The 22,319-nt window shown below is 34.8% G+C and overlaps 1 protein-coding gene across 18 annotated transcripts in view; it reads right to left on the minus strand.

Moving 5' to 3' along the window:
* Nucleotides 1–457: 457 nt before the first annotated feature.
* PPFIA2 (PPFI scaffold protein A2) overlaps nt 458–22,319 on the minus strand; it is a 464,553-nt gene continuing 442,691 nt past the window's right edge. For 10 of the 18 annotated variants that reach the window (XM_081822131.1, XM_081822133.1, XM_081822136.1 and 7 more), the window contains 8 exons: nt 22,097–22,126; nt 20,373–20,566; nt 15,417–15,514; nt 9,591–9,766; nt 8,599–8,667; nt 5,128–5,287; nt 3,837–3,928; nt 458–1,813 (listed from right to left, as the gene is read on the minus strand). In XM_081822131.1, coding sequence (XP_081678257.1) covers nt 3,870–3,928; nt 5,128–5,287; nt 8,599–8,667; nt 9,591–9,766; nt 15,417–15,514; nt 20,373–20,566; nt 22,097–22,126 — 786 coding nt within the window. In that variant the 3' untranslated portion in view covers nt 458–1,813; nt 3,837–3,869. The remainder of the gene's footprint in view (nt 1,814–3,836; nt 3,929–5,127; nt 5,288–8,598; nt 8,668–9,590; nt 9,767–15,416; nt 15,515–20,372; nt 20,567–22,096; nt 22,127–22,319) is intronic. The other 8 variants (XM_081822149.1, XM_081822134.1, XM_081822141.1 and 5 more) reach the window with 4 other exon arrangements.

Here is a 22,319-nt window from a genome sequence, read left to right on the forward strand (position 1 = left end):
TTATATTATACGTTGAAGAGTATTTTATACTTTTTTTGAGGGAACAGGTAGATCTTTTTATCGCTCTACATTAGAGTCTATTATAAACGATTACTATTTCTTACCAGATGATCTCTAAAGGGGAGAAACTGATTATGTGATTAAGTCATGTATTGAGAGTAGATACAAATCATTTGTTATTATAATATCATAGTTTCTATATTACATTTCATTTCCTTAAGTCAAGATCCCCATGATCAGATGAGCTTAGAAAGCTCTTTCCCATTGTTTCTGCTCAGGCAACATTTCTAGAAAATTTAAAATCACCTTCATAAGCAAGTTTAGGGCTCCCTCTTGTGGCAGACTCACTATTGAAGATAAATATTAGATTGAGAGTCGCTAAAAGGACAATTTGCATTATGGTTCAAGTAAATTGTTAAACATTAGGTGACTAGAAAACAAAGATTAAACAGAGAACTGGAAGTATTTTTTTTTTTATTGACAATGGAAAGGGTTTCTGTTACCATTATCTTTCGACTGAATCTGTTAAACAAAAACAGACATCAAAACAAATGTAATGTACGTGCAAACATAGCAAATTAAATACAAAAAGGAAATTACTAATGACAGGTCTTGCGCTTCATAAGATCAAGCAGCAGAAAATCAGCAGTTAGATAAATGGTATTATTAAATAGGTTTTTACTTTGAAATCTCCCATATAAACAAAGAATAAACAACAGTAACACCACCAAATAAAGCCACAGGGAAGAGATTACTCTTCTATACTTTTATACACTATATATGTTAATCATTCTGTCTTTCATTTATTTCCTCTGATAAGACTGACTTCAGGGAAGTCGCAACAAGGCCATCTTGGCTAGAAGCTTATAACATTATACATGAGTCTGACTAATGCCCTGTTACATTGACAAAAGGGAAAGGTTTCTGGGTTTTGTTTTGTTTTTTTTTCAGTGGAAATGAGCCTCAGACTCCGCAGTGGTTGACATTCACTGAACAGTGCTGGCTGGCGGTTCAAGATATCTGATGAACATGTGGTTCTTAGTAGTTTTTTTTTTCTTTTTTGACTTGGTCCACAGGTAACAAGAGAAGATAATGTTCATTCCTTATAAATTTTTTTAAAGAATTGCTTTTGACTCTTGTAAACAGTTTAGCTCTGTTTTGTATTGAAAAGGAGATCAAGCCATCACAGTGCTATTTCTAAAGATTTAGGACATCCCTGATTGCCTTTAAAGGACTATTTTTGGCTCCAGTTCCAGGTTAAATCATTCCTTTTTACATGATCAGAGGCAGGTTTTCAGCTTTAAGTATTGACAGACTTGAAGGAGAAACATATCGATTTGACTGTTACAATTCAAAAACTGTAAAAATGGTGGGATGGTAAAATACAAACAGTACTTGGGATTGTCAAATGTTTGCACTCGAGACTCCATGAACCATATATTTTATTTTTTTAAAAATCATATTTATATCCATTTACAGAAGACACATTTAAAAAGAAATACATACACAGTAATACATAAATGCGTAGTATATTACAATAAAACATGAAAAAACAAGTGGCTCCATTTCATAAAAGCATCTGTTGTACAGAATGTAGGATGTGGATGATGCTTATTATTCAAATGACTTAAGCATTTTCTTACAATTGTAGTAAACTAATCAAACTTAATATCTGACTCCCCCCAGATCACATTTTCAGCTTAATAAGTCATTACTTGGGGTTGTGTCCTTAGAATTCAGTCTTCACAAAGGTTTTCACTGTTCATCTTCTGAGATGGTAGTGCACTTTAGGTAGAGTAGACGGAAAAGACATCTAAAATATTTAATGCACAGCGTTAGTCTACCCACAGCTCCCAGCCTGGACAATCCCCCTCTGCCACTGTTGGTGATCTCCGTGCAGCCTGCCTACGTCTGCCCTGGGAGCCCGTGCCCAGAATGTCAGCTAGGATCTGACCGAGAGCTGTAGGTAATTAACATTTGCTCTTCTCCGATTTTGTGCAGGCCAACTTAATAAGTAACAAGATTTGCTCAAGTTTGTGGAAAGCATGGCGGTAAATAGAAACAAAGGTATTCACAGAAAATGTGAGCAATCCTTTTGAAAAATTTAGAGCTTGTTCATCAGTAAATTTGGTTGAGTTGACCTTTTCCATGGAAGAGAGTCATATTTGAGTTCATACCTTTTAGAGCTCTTAAAAAGACACCTTTGTTTAACTGTGACGAAAACATAATGGTAATAAATGACATATTTTAAGGGATCTGGATCAGTGATGTGGCATCACTGATTGTTTCCAGTGATAATATACTTAGGAAAAGCTCACAGTTTCTCTTCCCGACACAAATGAAACAATAAATGATATGTTCTGAATTCTTCTAATAACAAAAGTGCTAATAGAAATTGGTTGTCCTAGATTAGGTTATTGTAAATAAATATGTTTATCCCATTTAATGGTAAAAACTGGGAAATGTGAACTAGAGTGCCATGCACAAAATACAGACTGCAAATAGTTAAAGAGTAATTCTATCCATCAGTCAGGAACTAAGAAGCAAGCACTACTCAACATATTAAATAGTCATTTGTAAATTAGTGAAGTATTCAGTTCCTGGGGAAATTATCATGTAGAAGCTATTACAAACAGTATTTTGGAAAGCCTCTTATTTAGCCAAATCATTATATACTTTAGATCATGCCTAATTAGATGCCAAATTGTATACCATAATTAAATTTTTAATGTTAGGTTTTACATTCTGAAATTAAATCTCTTATCAGAAAGCTTTTTGTTTTATCAGCAGCCTCAAATACTGACCCAAATAAGGCAGCTACTAGCTCTCATATTAGGCCCCAAAGACCAACAATAAATTGCATGGAGCTTTTAGTTCAAGGCAATGAATAAACAGCACAAGATGAGCTGTTCCTCTGCCTATAACTGCTTCCTCTCCCCATCCCTGTGCACATATTGGGTTCTAAATATTGCTCTAAAAATTATTTTTCCAAAATATTAATTTATTATAAATGGTGAATATTTTGGTAAAACTCAGTTTTAGGTTAAAAAAGTTTCATGAGCACTTGACATTTATAATCCAGGAAACTACAGTCTTACCACCAAATGTTTTTCAGTCAAACTCCATTTTTATATGGACTTGAAAGTAGATTTCATCAGCTAAGTATTTCTCTAAATACAAATGCCTGCATCTTATGATGATATAATCAAGGTTTTAGTCCTATTTGCCATTCTTATAATTTCACTTTGTTCCTATGCTGTAAGCCCCAGCTACTTAAAACTCATATTTGTTTTCAACAAATATAAATCACAGCGATGAAAAACAACATGCGAAAAGTTCAAAATTGTCAGTTACCCTTTTGTTTTTAATAATAAACAACCTCTAAGTCATTTTCCTGTCTCTGCTATTTGACTCTGTGTACCAACTAGAATCAATCTCTGCTTACTTCAGCTTCCCCTACATAAAATATTCACTTAGAAGTGTGTCATTCTGAAGGTGCCAAACTGTCCTCAGTAAAATGCTATGTGCATCCATATAAAATGCTGCTCAAAAGCAGGTGACGGTGGCTGGGGCTGTGACCTGCTGATGTTTAATGAGACAGTGCCAGGCCGCCAACAGTGGGATCTTACATCAGTCAAAGCAGGCAGATGGTGATCGGAAAGACCAGATTCAGAGCTACGATACTAAGACTTGTCTTCTACCCTCTAGCGATCCAAGAGGGTGATCTCCCTTCTGGACCGCTAGGCCATCCCAAAGAGTATCGTGTATATTTCCTACTCTATGTAGGTTCCACTTTGGGGTGGTTTGTCTTTTGTCAGCCGAGGAAAGCTACTCACAGCAAGTCAGTGCTGCCTCCTTTGTGTGGCTTGTCAACATGAGTATGTGCGAACAGTGGAGTTCTCTAACCTCTGCAGTCTTGATGAAGCAACTGCAAACGGAGAAAAGTGCTTTAGAGGAACTGGGATGATGGAGTACAGAATCTCAGATGAGAAAGATGATCCCCTGCGTAAAGGGATCCTGAACATATTAGTAGATCTTCTTTCTTTCAGACATAGGCCACTCACATCCCTTCCCACTAGACCAAGTTACTAATGAAAATTTATTCCAGTGTGATTCAACTGTGCTTTCGGGTTGTTGTATAGTCCTCCTTAGATGAAGACTGTAACAAAAGCAGCTCCCCACGGTGCTTCTGTTTTTGAAGCGAAGATTGCTCCTAGAGAATTCAGGATAGTGGATTTTTTTTCCCCTCCAAGTATTAAAGAGCTTCTTCACTAATTTTAATCACATTAGATTCCTCATGAATTTTGTTAGCATGTTCCATAATATCTACACGTGAGAAGACATGTAGATCAGAGATCACGGTTTATATTGGAACTAATTTTAAGGGCCATGAGAGCTATAACCTTGAACAGCAATAATGACTCTGGGCAATTGTCTTAATAAAGAGAGAGGGAATCTATTTTTTTTTAATGCCCCCCAAATAGAAATAACTTTGTGACTACTATTTCAAAGTGGTCTCTCCTTCAGAATGGCTGTTTTCCTTTGTGAAGTATGTAACACAAGTCTAATGTCCACAGAAGGAAATAATACTAATTGGGAAATTACTGTTGGCTTTGTGTTTGTTTAATTCTCTTCTCATAGTTGTGCTTGTTTATTTAAGGCCTTCTGCCTTGGTCAGAGGTGAAAAGATCTGATAAGTCTGGGTTTCTAAGACAAAATATAAAACACAATATTCAAACACGTAGGGTGACCACAGAGTTAATTTCCATCCACTAAGGACCATTAGTCCAAATCCAACCTCTAACTAAACAAATTCTTTACTTTGAGAATAGAAGAGTAAAGAAACACAAATCATGCAGATGAGTATTGTTCTTCCTAGATGTGGACATTAGCCAAAAATTGTCCTTTTTAGGATTTTCTAAATTCTTTTTAAAAATGTGAACGAGGTGCCATGGGTTCATGCATTAGCCGTTTACAAGAGTTTGGTTTTTGATGAAAGCAAAGTAAACTTCAAGCAGAGCAAACCAACTTAAGAGTTCCAGAAAGCTATGCAAGGTCAGAGAATGATACTAGCATTTGCTAAACTGGTATTTTTACTTTATAAGCAGAAATGCAAAACTACTATACCATCCGTTGTCATTTTCCTCGATTGCCCAGATGTTGTGGTTAACCTGAATCCAGCCGGTAATGTTTCTGAGGACCCAGGCATCATGCTGATTCCATGTACCTCACGGGGGGGAAACTGTCTTCTCCATGTTGACCCACGCCTGAAATTCTTGTCATCACTCTGCCAATATAGAATTATAATTTGATGTGATGATAACAAGTAAACTAGTCCAGGTACTTAAAAATGTGTGCTTAGAAACATGTAATATTAATGATTAATATTCAGTCTGTAAAGCATACATATGGAATATTGTGCTTTATTTTGAGATTTCTATGATTCCAAAATGATAACACAGGAGATTTGCAACAGAAATGTTTTTATAAAAATGTTCCTGTGACTTCAAATCTAAGGTTTGCTCTCTATAAAAGTAAACAGTTTTGAAAATCTAAAATAAAACCCCAAAAGTTTCTCTGAAAAGAATATTAGCTGTTCTTTGTTATACTGTAAGCCAACGCATTTTACTGTATGAGATGACATACTTAGTTTAAAAAGTGTTAGGCAAACTGCGTTTGACTCACAGACTTGAAGAACTACTTCTTGAATTTTACTTTTATGTAAAAAAGAGAAAGGGAAAAGCTATATTTGATATAGCCTGGATCATATGAAACACTACAGCTTATAGTCTATGTAAGAAACTCTAAATTTGTCATTCATCAGATTTCAGCTGATACTGAATTAACTTGTAGTTTACTGAAAAACCTGCGCAGCCTGGAAACCATCCTTTTAATAAATCCATGTGCTCCTTAGATGCCACTAAAAGCATACTATAATTCTGGTTGCTGTTTTACAAGTGTAATTCTATATCATAATGATATACTCTCTTTCCTCTCTGTGCATACACAAAGTATCTCCTCGGATACAATGAACTTTCTCTAAATTCGTGAGGAATGCTATGTAACCGAGTGTCGAACTAGTAGTAGTCTTTATTAAACACAAATTATTCTTTGTGTCAAATTCTAAGAATATATTAATCATTCCACATAGATCTTATCTTCTCATACCATTAAGTTTCTTATCGAGGCAATGGCTGAGCATTCCCTGAAGTTACAGCTCAGTATGTGGGGTTGACCCTACCAGCTCAGGTGATTTCACTTTGGCTCAAATTATCACTGTTATAAAGGAGTAAAATTATAAGGTACTCTTCATCATAGATTGCTAATTGAATTGACATTCAGAGTCATTTTGGAAAAGAAGAAGATTTATGAAATTATATATATATATATTACATATATATAGTTTATATATATATATATATAGTTCTACTAGAGTTCTTATTATCCAAATCTAAATTTTGTTTAGATTAGGTAGCCATTTTACACTTTAAGAGATGTCTGCTATTCCTTTCTCAGCTGCCAGGTTCTGCATGGTCCTACGCCTCCAAATGTTTATAAATAAAGAAAAGGAACAGAATTTCACAGTTGTGGCCTCTCTGATTTCTGGAATTTTGAAAGAGCTGCTGGATAAAGATAAATATTCTTCAGTTCTACTAAACACTGCATTACATTGTAGGGATATACAACTCCTATGATGCATGATTTAAGGACTGAAAAATAAGCAAGTTGTAGATTTAAATAATGATTCCTTTTGCTCTTTTAATACAGTGTTACTGCAGAAAGTTAATAGGACCTACAAGCGACAACATCAGAGGAAAAAGTTTCCATGAGGTGAGGTTAAAAGATACCCTCTTAACTGAAGTCAAAGTCTATAGAAGCACATGAGCACTTCTCAAATTCTTTTAGTGGAATCTGAATGTAATCAGCCCCAGAAACAAGTACACTCTGGTTCTGGGTAAGTTGTTTAGCTATTTTTGTTCACACTAAAAATAAATAAATAAATAAAAACAAAAAAAAAACAGGACAAAAGAGTTTGAGTAATAAATTCATGTGCCATGTTTTTAACAATAAGAAAAAGATGCAGTGTATTTTAAAGGCAGATAGTCACATTCCATTTAGACCTTTCTGCTTATTTTTTACTCTCAGAAAGCAACACTAACTCATATAGGCTTGTGTCTCTACCTGGCTCCTTTGGGTCAAGCCACATTTTAAAACATAGCAATAGGACAGATCTTTAATAATTTTTATTAAAATTCCTTTTGTAACTTTTAAGCAAGGAGAATAATTATGTTCAAAAGGATGTAGGTGTATGTAGACTATCTTTCTGATTCAACAATTAAGAATAAGGACAAAAGATTATCAAACAACTTATAAAATGAAAATCAGTTAAGTATTAACTGGGTTTTAAAAATATTAATCATTATCCTGATTGGACAGGAGTATGAATTTATAGGAAGTTAGCTCAGGTCAAGACTGTAGAGCTTATCTGTCTATAACCTCCTCTGCAAAAGAAAGCCTGGGTTTTATAAATCCAAGATCATCTGTCCTGCCTGTTTGAATGTGGAATAATTGCCTCATTTTAGGATTTGCTGGGCTCATTCACAAAATTTTTTTTTTTTTAAATTCTATCTATTTGAGAGAGAGAGAGAGTGAGAGAGAGAGCGCAAGAGGGGGTAGGGTTAGAGGGAGAAGCAGACTCCCCGCCGAGCAGGGAGCCCGATGTGGGACTCGATCCCGGGACTCCAGGATCATGACCTGAGCCGAAGGCAGTCGCTTAACCAACTGAGCCACCCAGGCACCCCACAAAATTATTTTAATCATCTTTTCTCTATAGCCAAGAAACACCTGCATTTTGCAACACAGAATTATGCATCTCTGCATTTTCAACTTCATACTCAGGTTTTCTTCTTACTTCTTCCAGAAAGGCCCTGTAAAAAACTCAGAAGGACTGTTAAAGTCCACTGCATTTATCAATGCACAGTTTGCCAATGCCCCTTGTATTCCTTTATCTCAGGAGGCTACTTACATGTTTATTATTTTCTAAGTAATTTAAACATGCATATATGATGCTTGGGATTCTTACATTCCATGTGGCTTTCAACTCTTGTGACTGTCAAAATGTTTTTCATGTTTTTAAGGAAAACTCAATATTGCTATCTAAAATAATGAAAAGCTCCCCCTTTACTGAAAGCAAGTTTTCTCTTCATTTTAATATCCCAAAATTTCCTGTGAAGATATACTGATATTTAAGAAATAAGTACAGTCCTTATTAAAAAGCTGAATTTATCAGGATTAGTGTTATCATTGCTTTTTTTTAAATGTCACTCAACATAATTTTTCAGTCACAGCTCATAAAAGAGCCTGTTCCAGAATTACTTCTTTGTGTTCCTAATGGCTGATATGATAATGTTTATGAATTCATAAAGTTTTTTCTAAAACCAAATGAGTCATAACACTTAATATCTAAGAACAATACTGGGGAAAATTCTAGATTCTATCCTGGAAACATGCATCTGATTGATTTTTGAGCACTATTCCTTGAAAGCCGTTTTACTTGTACTCTCTGAGATCCCTTGTGAATGATACAGAAGGACTTACTTCATCCAGTCGCCGTTCAGTTCCCAGAGCCAGGAGGTTATTGTATTCCCTTTCAAGAATCTGCCTTGCCTGTTGACATCAAAGTATAGTTATCATCAAAGTCACATTTTATTTTAAAAAACATAGAGATTACATTCATTTGAGAAAACATTACAAATCCTATTTTATTTATGGGAGCTTAAGTTTTTAGTCCTCCATGTCTGCAAGCCATTGCAAGTTTTAGTTATAAATATAAAGCAGGGCAATTTTCTTTAGTCTGTGGACAATGGAGAGATAGCCTCGCATACATGTCTGAGGTCAAGGGGCACTGACCTCACTTTGTTACTTTAATCCAACTGAATATTTTATATAAACTTCACAATATATATAAACAAAATAAAGTTGACTGCCAAATTTTCATCACATGTATACGTGATATTTATCATGTCAATGCGTGATATTCATCACATCTATTCTCAAACTTGTTCAATGATCATTATTTGGGGGAAACTTGAGATAATTAGGATTCCTATATCTTATCTCTGGATATCTGATTTCTTAGGCCTGTGAAAGAAAGCTTGCAGGCTTTCTTTTAAGTTTTTAAGGAACTCTGATGATTTCAAATAATTATCCAGGCTGGGGAATCACTGGCATCCTCATTGCTAAGTGTCTGTCTAATTCAGACATGTAAATAGAAATGAACGCCTCTCAGAGAGGCAGAGACTGAAAGCCATCTGCCAGGGATATTGTTTTGAGAAATCTGGCATTCAGGTGGAAGGTTGGACTATAGAACCTCTAAATGCCTTTTCCTGCTTAATTTTATGATTTTGTTCTGGCTAGAAATCCAGTGGCTTGAAATTAAAGCCCCAATGACACATTTCAAAGGTTGAGCTGAGCTAATAACTCTCATTAGGAATCATGAATGCACAGCCAACTTTTACTTTTTCCCTAAAAGTTTAGTTTATCGTTATATAGATTAGGACACAGTACAACTACAGCATCAAGGGGCTTGCCTGGGTGTTCTGTGTTGGAATCTGTAGTAATAAAGCTAAGCTGCTGTAGTCAAAGTTCTCATCCAGGGCTATAAGTGAGCCATGCACACCACTTTCAAGAATATTATTTGCATATTCTCGAAGTCCAATAGCTTGTATCCAGCGAATAACTCGATCATTGCTCCACACCAACACATCTAGGAAAAGAGGTGCATCATTTTAGGCTGCAGTATTTTGCATGATAAACAAACCTACTGGCTGAAATGAGCCACAGGTGTCTGGCCAAGTCAGCATTTATGCTGATTTCTTTATCCACTCACTGATGCACCTGGCCCCCTTGTGTTGCATGTATTTACCGTTCTCATAACTCACCTATGCTACTTTTAGCCTAGAAAAAAAAGTTGTCATTTGAAGAGTGTTTGTTATCACTGAAAAGCACTTCCATCACACAGAACACGATGTCTCAAAGTGTTTCCTGTTTTCATTCTAGAGCTCTAGGGGTCTGTCTGAAGTTCAATGATTTTATCACCAGATGGGGACATTTCTCCTTTGTGTCTTGATACACAGCTCTTCAGTAAAGATGGCAAAATGAGAAGCTAATATGGTTCTTCATCATTGTTTTTTTTTTTTTTTTTACCACTAGTTAAATATTGAATATAGACTAGAGAGACTTTTTTTTAACCGGAAGCAATAAATCCAAGAACAGAACAGTAAGATAGAACAGCGATTCCATAGTTTGCTACTTACCCCACTACTTTGTCAATTCATTATTTTTCAATCACACACTAATGCAAAAATCAAGCACTCAGTCAAGTCACAAGTGGGGGGCAGAGAGTATTTATATATTGTTTAAGTTTTTCAAAAGCATTACTCATTTTTCCTAATGCATTCATTTATAATCACGTTAGGTTTGTGCATACCATTAAAGCAAGAGAGTGATACCTCTGCCCCACATGGGCCCGTTATGTCATGTTCTCAGTCACTGTCCTCGCATCAACAGTAAACAATATTCTAACTATTCTTAGCACAGATTAGTTTTGTTTCTGAGGTTTGATTTTTTAGCTTTTTATAAATGAAACTGTACAATGCGTACTTTTGTGTCTGTGTCTTTCACTCAATATGGGATTCATCTGTGCTATGGAAAATAGAAGTCTTGTTTATTTTCATCATTACTTAGCACCCCATTGTATGATTATGCCACAATTGATCCATTCTACTGTTGATGGACATTTGGCTAGATTCCACTGTGGGTTATTAAGCATAGTGCTGCTTTGAATATCCATATATATGCTAAATAAATTCCACTCTCACAATTTAAACCCCCAATGGTAATGTATAAAAATCTGTATCTTTACCAATACTTTGTATTTTTCATATGTTTTGTTTCATTTGCTTGTTTTTAGCCATTATGGAAAATTTGTTGTTGTTATGGATTGAGTTGTGTCCTCCCAATATTCATATGTTGAAGTCCTAATCCCCCACTACCTCAGAGTGTTACCTTACTTAGAGAGAAGTTCTTTATTGAAGTAATCTAGTTAAAATCAGGTTATTAGAGTGGGCCCCAAACCAATATGATGATTTCCTTCTGAAAAGGGGAAAGTTGGAAATAAGATATGCACACAAGGAAAACAATATGAAGATCAAGGCAGAGATCAGGGTGATGTGTTTAAAAGTCAAGAAACATCAAGATTGACAGAAAACCACCAGAAAGTAGGGGAGAGGCATGGAACTGATTCTTCCTCACAGCCCTTACAAGGAACCAACCCTGCTGACACCTTCATCCAGCCCCCAGAACTGTGAGACAATACATTTCTGTTATCTTCCAGAAAAAGTATAAAGAATACTTGGGGAAATACAGTAGCTTTTTTATTGAAACTTTAAAATAGCCTTTATTTTTAAAGAGTATTTTTAAGTTCACAGCAAAATTGAGCAGAAAGTACAGTGTTCCCATATAGCCCCTGCCTCCCTAGATACACAGCCTTCCTGACTATAAAATCCCTCACCAGAGTGCTATATTTGTTACATTAGACAAACCTGCATTGACACAAATCCCCAGTTAACATTAGGGTTCACTCTTGGTGGTGTACACTCTACAGGTTTGGACAAATGTATAATGAAATGTATTCATCATTATAGCATCATACAGAATAGTTTCACTGCCCTAAAAATCCCCTGTACAACATTTATTTATCCCTCCCTCTCCAATTCAGTAGGCAACCACTGATCAATTTTTCCTGTGTCCAGAATTTTACCTCTTCCAGAATGCCATATAGTTGGAATCATATGGTATGATTCTTACAGTATAATCATACAGTACTTTTCTTTCAGTTAGCAGTATGCATTTACGGTCCCTCCATGTCTTTTCATGGTTTGGTAGTTCATTTCTTTTTAGCCATATTGAATTTTTATATACAGACCCTGATAAATTCACATATTAATTTGAATTATATGGCATATCATTAGATTACTTGGATTTTCTATATGTCTTTTCCAATCCTTATTTTTTTTTTTTAGTTAATGAGGAACATGTGAAGAAAGACTCATAATGCCCACTTCCCACAGTCATTACTGTTTCCTGTTCCAGCCAAAGCAGAATTAATTTCTTTAGGGAGAAGGATGTTTATTGTCTCCCTCACACTTATGGGTCTTTCTTTCCCCATGTCTTCAACAAGGCAAAAGACTTTCTTAATGATCTTTACTACATACAGAAATTTTTTACTCTACAGAGAAATTCTTTACTAGATAGAGAAATTTTATAATGTATACACACACACACACACACACACACACACACACACATTCATTCACTGGGTCTCCCTGGGTCATTCCTAAAGGGTATATTTTCCTTTGAGTTTTCATTAGCTTGTTCTATTGAGGTGTTAAATCTTAGAAAATGGAATATAAGTTGGTTAGTATTATATTTTGGTTAAATTAATCAACTGCTGTTGATAACAACAGATCGATTCGAACTACCAGTTGCACTGAACTTGCACTTCAAAAGTTGGGCAGGTATGTATGGCTGACAGCAGCTGTTCTCCAATTGCTTTCACTAAGTGCAATATTTTTAAAAAGTAATGCTACAACAGTTTCCTCAAAAAATAACAAAACCGTCCAGTTTTCTTTGCATGAAGTGGATCTGTAAGTAGGAAGTGCTTGTTCTTTTCTAGAGATGGGGTTATATTTTGACATTTGTATTTACCGTATTTCTGCAAATATAGACAAGACATTTGCATTTACCATATTTCCGCAAATATACCTTCATTAAAATTCCATTGCCACACCTGTAGCTCAGAGTACTCAAATTTATAAAATTATAAATAGAAAATAATCCATTTATTTATAGGGTGAAGGTAAATAAAGCACTAATCTAAACTTTATTCCTTCTGAACAGCAATATACTTTTTTTTTTCATTTTGTAAATCAGATCTCTTTCTATAAATCTGTTTTCAAGAAAAGTTTATGCCCTGACTTTAAAGCTTTTGTAAGGATCTTCTTGACCTCAACAATAAATGGCTAGACATCAGTGTTGACTGTTTCCTAGCAACAAATTAAATGTTAGTACATTCTTGATATTCACATGGTCCCCTCATTTCAGAAAGTTATTTATTAAGGTCAAGGTTAATTAACACTTCAGATAATAACAGAGACCCTTCGTCAGCGTCAAGAGTTATTCCTGCAAATGTCATTGGATCAGCTACAGGAAACAGGGGCTTTTTATGATCTCACTCACAGCCACCTATCATGGAGCGGTCTGTGTACAATCATAGTAAATCACAGCAGTTTTCCTCAGGGCTATGTTCTAACCAGTAGCTGCCAAATACTAATATAATATTTGGTGTAGGGCCAAATTGGTAATTTCTCCCTCTCTTTTACATCTGCCTATATATGAAGCATTCCATGTGGTGAGACCAAGCATAATAAAATCTAATTGGAAAAAATACTTCAGAAAGAAAACTAGAAAGTGGTATCCCATGGGTAAAATCTATTTGTGTGCTAAAACATCTTTTGTTAGGTCAAGCATAGACTTCTTTCTAAGGTCTTTCTTTGATCAATTCGTTCCCAAATTTCAACTCAACTGAATGACAATGTACTGAAAACAACTTGCAATTTCCTGGGGCCCCAAAATAAAGTGAAATCAAACAACTCAACTTTGATAATGGAAAAACACTTTCTTGCTCCTAAGTAATGAGTCAAATGAACTGTTACAAGAAATCCATTGTGTGTTTATCTACTCTCCAATGAACCATATATAGAAAAATATATTAACCAATCACCTTCACGTGCATTCAAGCCCATTCTACTAGAACTAATGCGCTGTTCCCCAAACTGCCAAAGATAAAAGTAACTTCTGACATTGTTTATCACAAATGAAAATGATAGAAGTCTAAGATAATCCTTAAGAATAAAACAGCGTTAAACTTGAATAGGAAGGAAAGGGTAATGTAACATGCAGCACATACTATTTTCATATTTAAAGTGAGCCCCCCCAAAAAGTGAGCCCCAAAAGAAGTGAAGATGAAAACAGAGACTCATGCCTAACTGTGAACAATTAATGTAAAAAAACCTATTGAATTTGATGAAATGCTCCCATATATCAACTCCTGGGAAAGAGTAAATGGAAACATTGCTTGTATCCAAAATCTTCCGCAAAAAATTTGGTGATATTTCCCTTAATGAGAAATTTTTTCCTTTAAAAAAATATAAATGGACATAAGTGGACTGATGATTTTTACTGAAGAAGACCCATAAATACTTATACCCAACAATTAAATTTTCTTTCAACAATAGTAATAAAAGTAAAGTGATGTCTAATAAATATAAGATCTCACATGTTCTTTTAAACAATTCTTTCCCCTGTATATTAAGGTAGTTCTCAACATTTAGAGCATTAATTATTAAATACAATACTTTTCTAATCTGTAATAGGGAGTGTCTTTTCTTATTCAAATCAAACCTTTTTATACACACAATAGTTGCAGCAATTAGCAATGCTTCTAAATAATTTCTTTGACTTAACAATTATAGCTGAAATTATTAATGGATTAGTCTCATTTATAGAGGGGAAATCTCTGTGTAACTTCTATATAAAATCCCTATATAATTTCTGTAACTAGAGTACAAAATAAAATTTCTAAGCACTGAAATAAAATTCAAATGATATAAACCAAAGATGAACTGCTATAAATAAATTATATACCATGTTTCTCTGTTGAATATGAGAATGTTCTATTAAAAAGTTTGACGAAAATGTCTACCTGAAGGTATCTTTAGGACAAACAGAATGTATAATTAATAGGTTCAGAGGAATAAATCTTTTTTTTTTTTTTAAAGATTTTATTTATTTATTTGAGACAGAGAGAATGAGAGACAGAGAGCATGAGAGGGAGGAGGGTCAGAGGGAGAAGCAGACTCCCTGCCGAGCAGGGAGCCCGATGCGGGACTCGATCCCGGGACTCCGGGATCATGACCTGAGCCGAAGGCAGTTGCTTAACCAACTGAGCTACCCAGGCGTCCCAGAGGAATAAATCTTAATTTATTCATTTGTTCATTATCATTTGTTCATGATTCATTTGTTCATAAGGGGTCAATGCAATTTTTTTAAAAAATCAAGAATATGTCCTAGATGGGATATTCACCTTATAAAGTGATGATATCTTTTTTATGTTTATATTTAATGTTTCATAAAAGCAATAAAAAAGAAATAATGATGACACAATTCTAAATAGTGGCATAAATAGTTATGCTACTTAGAGACCTTGTAACATATAGAGCATTTGGGGTTCATAAAAGTGAAAACTAAAAACCCCAGAAAAAAAAGGTATTTGATATGAAAGAAAGACATACTACCTTTTATTTCATGTTGGCTTGCTTCCCGTCTTCTTTCTAGTTCTTTTCTGTCATAATTCAACCTCTTTAAGCACATAATTCCATATTGTAAACTTGTTCTGTTATTTTTTTTTAAAAAAAGAAGAAAACACATTGAATTTACTCAGCAGATAATAAATGTTCTTTGATTAAGCATAGTCAACACTATGCACTACTTCTTAGGGCAACAGAATAATAAATTACATTTGTAATTAAATCCTTTAGTACTGGTGGGAACCAAACTACAGTTATTTGAAGCACACCATGTTTCTAAAGAGTAAAAATATTAATTTCAAAATAAGAAAACCACAGTCTTGAAAATAACTATGGATTATGTTGTTCATCCATATGTCTTTGTCTTCCATCAAGCTATTTTGGCATTATTTGCAGACAAATGAACATTTTACTCATTTGGAAAGAATTTAAAGCCACTATTGTGATGAAAGGAAGGAATTTATAAAAAATGTATACTTTCTTCTTAAGCTGATGAGAAAGAAATACAAACACATGAATAAGTTAAAGTAAGACAGAGAACCACATACCAAAATGAATAGCCACCACCTTTCAGTGATACAGAGTACGTGAAAGAAATGAGTCAGCAGATAATGAAATTCTGTGTGGAAAGGATATTGTGGGAGAGCAGAAAACTGATCAGATCCTTAAAGGTCAGGTAGCAGAGAAAGGGTTATTAAAGAAAATGGAGCACCATGAACACAGGGTTGCCAATAAAATTTTAAGTGTGTGGTGATAGTGAGACATACTGTACAGAGTTGGAAATCCATGCCAGGAAGTAAGGAGGAATATGATTACATATGGAGAATGGAGTAACATTAAGGAAAGCCTCATTCAGCATAAGCGTGGAATACATCTAGGTGACAGAGAATTATTTGGATGGTTTTCACAGCAAAAAGAATTGATCATAAATGGTTTCTTGGTTTTGGTGTAAGAAGACTAACTCGGCAGGAAAACCGGAGATGGAGAGAATAGGTAAATCTAAGGATAGGGAAGTCAATTAAGGGGTCAATGCTGTGAAAATAAAGGGCACAAAAAGGACAACTGCCATGATCATAAAAAGAAAATCCAGACAGTAGAGATGTTCAGAGAGAAGAAAGAAGAAGACATGGTGATATTAGATATAAAAGATGTGAAAGAGTACAATAGGAAAAAATAATTTCTAGGCTTCAAGAGTAAAGAGCATTGTTATTAGTGATTTCTTATTTAGAAATACACAGAAATTTAGACATAGACACTGGGCAGGTTATACCCAAGCATTGGATGCATTTCTAAGCCTTGCATTTTAATAAGGACAATGCTGAGTTACAATACTTCAGAATCAGAAGAAATGGGAAAAAAGTCAAAGTGTTATGGGCTGAATTATGTTCCCTCAAATTCAAATGCTCAAGCCCTAACCCTCAGTATTTCAGAATATGACTATATTTGAAGATAGGGTTTTTAAAAAGGTAATTTAAAATGTAGCCCTTAAGGTGGGTACTATTCCAGTCTCACTGGTAGGTGTCCTCATAAGAGGAAATTTGGGGGCGCCTGGAGGGCTCAGTCAGAGAAGCGTGTGACTCTTGATCTTAGGGTTGTGAGTTTGAGCCCCACGTTCGGTGTAGAGATTTCTTAAAATAAATAAATAATAAAAAAAGAAGAGGAAATTTGGACATGCAGAGAAACCGGGGAAGTGCACACACATAGGAAAGATCATGTAAGGACACAAAAGAAGTCAGCCATCTGCAAGCCAAGAAGAAACCAATCATGCTGACACCTTGATCTTGAACTTCTAGATTCCAGAATTGTGAGCAAATCAATTTGTTATTTAAGCCACCCAGTCTGTGGTATTTTGTTATGGCAGCCCCCAGCAAACTAATGTAGTGGAAAAACAGATAATACTGATGTAATAATAGTCATAGACATTAGGTAGCTCGAGGTTAAACCAATGGCTCTTGGCTCATTTCTGCCAAGTTTTTATACGTAATATAAAATTGTACTGCAAGGAGGTTATATATTATTATTATTTTTTTAAAGATTTTATTTATTTACTTGAGAGAGAGAATGAGAGACAGAGAGCACGAGAGGGGAGAGGATCAGAGGGAGAAGCAGACTCCCTGCCGAGCAGGGAGCCCGATGCGGGACTCAATCCCGGGACTCCAGGATCATGACCTGAGCCGAAGGCAGTCGCTTAACCGACTGAGCCACCCAGGCGCCCAGGAGGTCAATGTCTATCAGATGGAAAACTGGGCCATAAAACGACAGTGGGATGCACTATACAGTCAGTACTACCTGCTTTAAGTCAGAACTAAGTAGAGCATAAAGATGAAGTTTGTGTATTTCCCTGAACCAAGAGAACCCTGTTTCAGTAATTTTTATTTAAAAAAAAAAAAAATCATTGTAATAATCATTTTTACTATAATGTAGAACAACTAAAAATCTAGTGAAGAATGGGAAACAGGCACAAATATATCATCAAAGATTCTAGTATTCGAAAATCTAATACAACCATGTAAAATTTGAGTTCAGTGAACAGGAACTCATTGCCTAATAATGTGTATACAATAGGGTAATTGGGAGTCATACAAAGCTGTTCTTTCTATTGAACAGAAGTCATTCACCCTACTATCTACACTTATCTGAACTAGAAAAGTACATGTTCAACAGAGCAAATACTATTCTTCCATCATGTAATAATATCAAAACATAGGAAAACGTCTAAAGTCTACTTTTATCCAAGCTAAATGTCTTTAATTTATTCAACTTTTCAGGGTGCCTGGGTGTCTCAGTCAGTTGGGCATCTGACTCTTGGTTTCAGCCATGGTCTCAGGGTCATGGTCTTGGGGTCATGGTCTCAGGGTCATGGGATTGAGCCCCGCATCCAGCTCCATGCTGGGAGTCAAGCCTGCTTAAGATTCTCTCTCCCTCTCTCCCTCTACCCCTCCCCCTAGCTTGCTCGGGTGCTCACTTGCTCGCTCTGTCTCCCTCTCTCTCAAAATAAAAAAATAAATTAAAGAAATTTTTAAAAATTAATTCAACTTTTCCACCAGGCTCTTACCACTTTATCAATAACAATTTAATACCCATAAATTACGAGTTTCTTATTTTCATCTCACCATATAGTAGGACTTTATTGAGTCTGAAAATAAACACAATCTAAATATGCCCTGTAAGCCATTAACCAAAACTGAGATTTTTGTGCCAAGTATAAATCATACCTTTTTCACCTGATCTACTTTTAAATCATGGATTCCCATCCAACATTTTAATGGTTTTTAAAAACTACATCATATTTATCTATACTAAAATTAATCCAACAGTGTCAACAACTGCATTAAGATTCAAAACATCTCCATAAGTTTAATTGAAGAGCTCCAATTATTATCTCTTTATCCTAACTTTATGTCATCAACATATTTGACTTTTTATACCATTTTCATTTCAGTCACTAATTAAATGTTGGACAGGGTGTGAACAAATAGGGTTTTGCAAGCCAAAATCATCTACATTTATATTTATTAATTTATCATCATATAAACTATATATGAAACCATAAAACAAACTCAACTATAGAGAACAAACTGAGGGTTGATAGAGAGAGTTGGGTGGGGGATGGGTTAAATGGGTGATGGGTATTAAGGAGGGCACTTTTTGTGATGAACACTAGGTGTTGTATGCAAGTGATGAACCATAAATTCTCCTGAAACTAATATTATGCTATATGTTAACTAACTGGAATTTAAACAAAAACCTGAGGGGCACCTGGGTGGCTCAGTCAATTAAGCGTCTACTTTCGGCTCAGGTCACGATCCCATGGTCCTGTGATTGAGCCCCTCATTGGGCTCCCTGCTCAACAGGGAGTCGCTTCTCCCACTCTGCTCCTCCTCCCTGCTCGGTGTGCTCTCTCTCTCTCAAATAAATAAATAAATAAATAAATAAATAAATAAATAAATCTTTAAAAAATAAATAAATAAAAACTTGAAGTGAACAAAAAAGAATCATACTCCAACTGACAATTTCTCATATAACCTCCAAAGATACCAGCATGACATTTATGACATGGTATTATAACAAGTTTCTTCACCCTAGATGGTAAACAACTTGAAAAAAGAGGTTTCATTTTATTCATGTGTCCTTATGGCTGTCTCACAATCCATTCGGTATTTTTTTCTGAAAATTCATGCACAAATAAAAATATTAAAATATTTATATGAAAACAAAAAAAACACATTTTCTTCAGAGAAAAATTCCTTCTCAAATTTTTTCTAAGCTTCCCTGGTAGTCTACTGGTTAGGATTCAGTGCTCTGTCAAATTTTTTCTAGTATATACCTAAATTATATAATTTATAACCATATATATATATTTATAGAGTTGAAACTGACTTAATTTTATTCTTAATAAATAATTTCCTAATATAAAAACATACACAGGGCACCTGGGTGGCTCAGTTGGTTAAGCGACTGCCTTCGGCTCAGGTCATGATCCTGGAGTCCCTGGATCGAGTCCCGCATCAGGCTCCCTGCTCGGCAGGGAGTCTGCTTTGCCCTCTGACCCTATCCCCTCTCATGTGTTCTCTCTCATTCTCTCTCTCAAATAAATAAATAAAATCTTTAAAAAATAAATAAATAAATAAATAAATAAAAATAAAAACATACACAGATACAAATCACAAACATGGAATTTCCCAAAGATACAGAAAAAAAAAAAAAAGATTTACACTGCAGGAGAATTGTGTACATGTGTGGTTCCATAAACTTTGAGCTCATAATATGTACAAAGCTCTACATTAGATAGTCCCTGCAATTTGCTGCATGAAAATATTTGCCAAGTATATGCACACAGATGTTTTCAACAGCATAATTCTCTATCTCCTAGACATCTTTTTGTTCTAGTAATATATACATTATTTATTGTTTCATTTTAATTATTATTTGAAAAAAACCTACCGATGGAAACTATCCACCATTTTTAAGTGGACACGGAGATCTTTTTTTGTTAGGTGATCTAACATTCTTGCATCTACCAAGCATTCCATAAAATAACTTCTGTATTGAGGTAACCCCAGGCTGGGAAGCCATTCATTTCCAATCCACTCGTGGTTCATATCTCCATAAGCCAGAGTCTGTAGAAAAACCGGACACTAGAATTGTTTTATAGCAGTCAAGTTTCTTAGCCAATAAGATGAGATGGTAATAGGAGGATATTGCATATTATGATAACTGACATTTGATTACTATGATATATGGGAAAAAAGCAGAAGTAATATCTAGCCTTTAAGTATTTGATTTAATTTGATAAACTGGAACTCTGGGTTCATGTATCATGGTACCTGCTTATAGGAAATGATTGTGTTTGTTTTGTTTTCTGAAAAGAAATTACATTATATACAAATATGCATTTTTAAATTAAAAAACGATTAATGGCATAATATAAACGCTGAGTTTAAAGATTCTTTGTATAGGTAAGTTTATTTAATTTAATTGATTTTTATCTGTCTGCTAATACTCCACCATCTCTTCTATGCTACTATTACCATTACTATGAAAGTAGAGACCTTGGTAAACAAATAGAGAAAGGAGCAACAAGTCTAGAGAGACAGAATGCTGAAGCTTTGTGTGGACACTGTTGTTATCTAGTGAAGCATGCAGCCAGTGGTCCATAAAGGTCACTGGGAACAATCAGTCTCTTTTAGAAATCAATCAGTATAGACTCTGTATTTAAGAAGCAGGGTATGGTCAAAAAACAAAGAAATCATCTAGTTATTTAATATAACAATATGAAAGAACTCATCTAACCAAGCATTGTTCATGACAGCCAAAATGAAAACTGAAGTCAACCATCACCTCTAAACCAATTGTTAAAAAGGACTATTACTATCTACTAATTTTACAGTTCTTTATGTCACAACAAATTCAAGGTTGTAATTATAACATGTATTTCTAATGAAAGTCTCAGGCTCTCCCCTTCTTTTGTGTGTTCTTAAAAAGGATGACATTCTTACCAAAATCAAAACCAAATACCACCCTAATTTACTGAATGTTTAAACATAGGTCCTAGTAATAACTACCAAGTTTTTCTTATAGTCAAAGGTTTGAATCAGATGCGTAATCACGTGCATTAATTCTTTTGGTTGTATGTCATGTGGGAATGCTGAAAAATGTGCAGCTTCCTTGCAAACACACATGCTTGTTCAAAGTACAGATGCCTGTCTCATATGGCTGTCTCAGTTAATGGAAGTGACTTCAGACCTTTAGTCTCATGCTGACACATGGCCTTCGACCCCAGGCCGCCCAGGCTTTCCATTATACTTTAAAACATATGTTTCGTAAGGTTTTTTTTAACACCCCCTTTTATATCCAACTTGAATGATTCCTGATTAAATATATTCAGGGGCAATTTCAGAGAAATTTAAGTTACAGTTCCTTCTTTTGAAAAAGAAAGAAAATTTCCCTTTGAAAGAGGCCAGGTATGAAATGATATTCATTTTCTTTGCAAAATATGGTGATTTAAAAAGACATATATAGTATTAAACATAACAAATTCAAATATACATATTAGCTTAACCCTAAGCTAAGTGAAGATTTATAATATTACGACATACTACAGTTTCTTACTTTATATCCTCTTAGCATACTAAATGATATTGTTTTAGAGCATATGAATTTCCTACCTGGGCCCAGCTTCCTTCCTCAGATTCTTTCTGTGTTAGCAGCAGGGAATGATTAATAAAGCAGATGAATATAATTAATCTCAAATGAAGACAGTAAAACTATTCTAGCAGAAGCAAAATTGTTTGTTATTGAAAATGTTAATTATGACTTAAGTAGATAAATACACTGATCCTTATTAAACCCACAGTAATCAATTTAGCAGTTCAAGAGCAACCATGTAGT

This window comes from Leptonychotes weddellii, chromosome 5 (assembly GCF_054177405.1).
Source record: "Leptonychotes weddellii isolate Sample4059 chromosome 5, ASM5417740v2, whole genome shotgun sequence".
Lineage (NCBI taxonomy): Eukaryota > Metazoa > Chordata > Mammalia > Carnivora > Phocidae > Leptonychotes > Leptonychotes weddellii.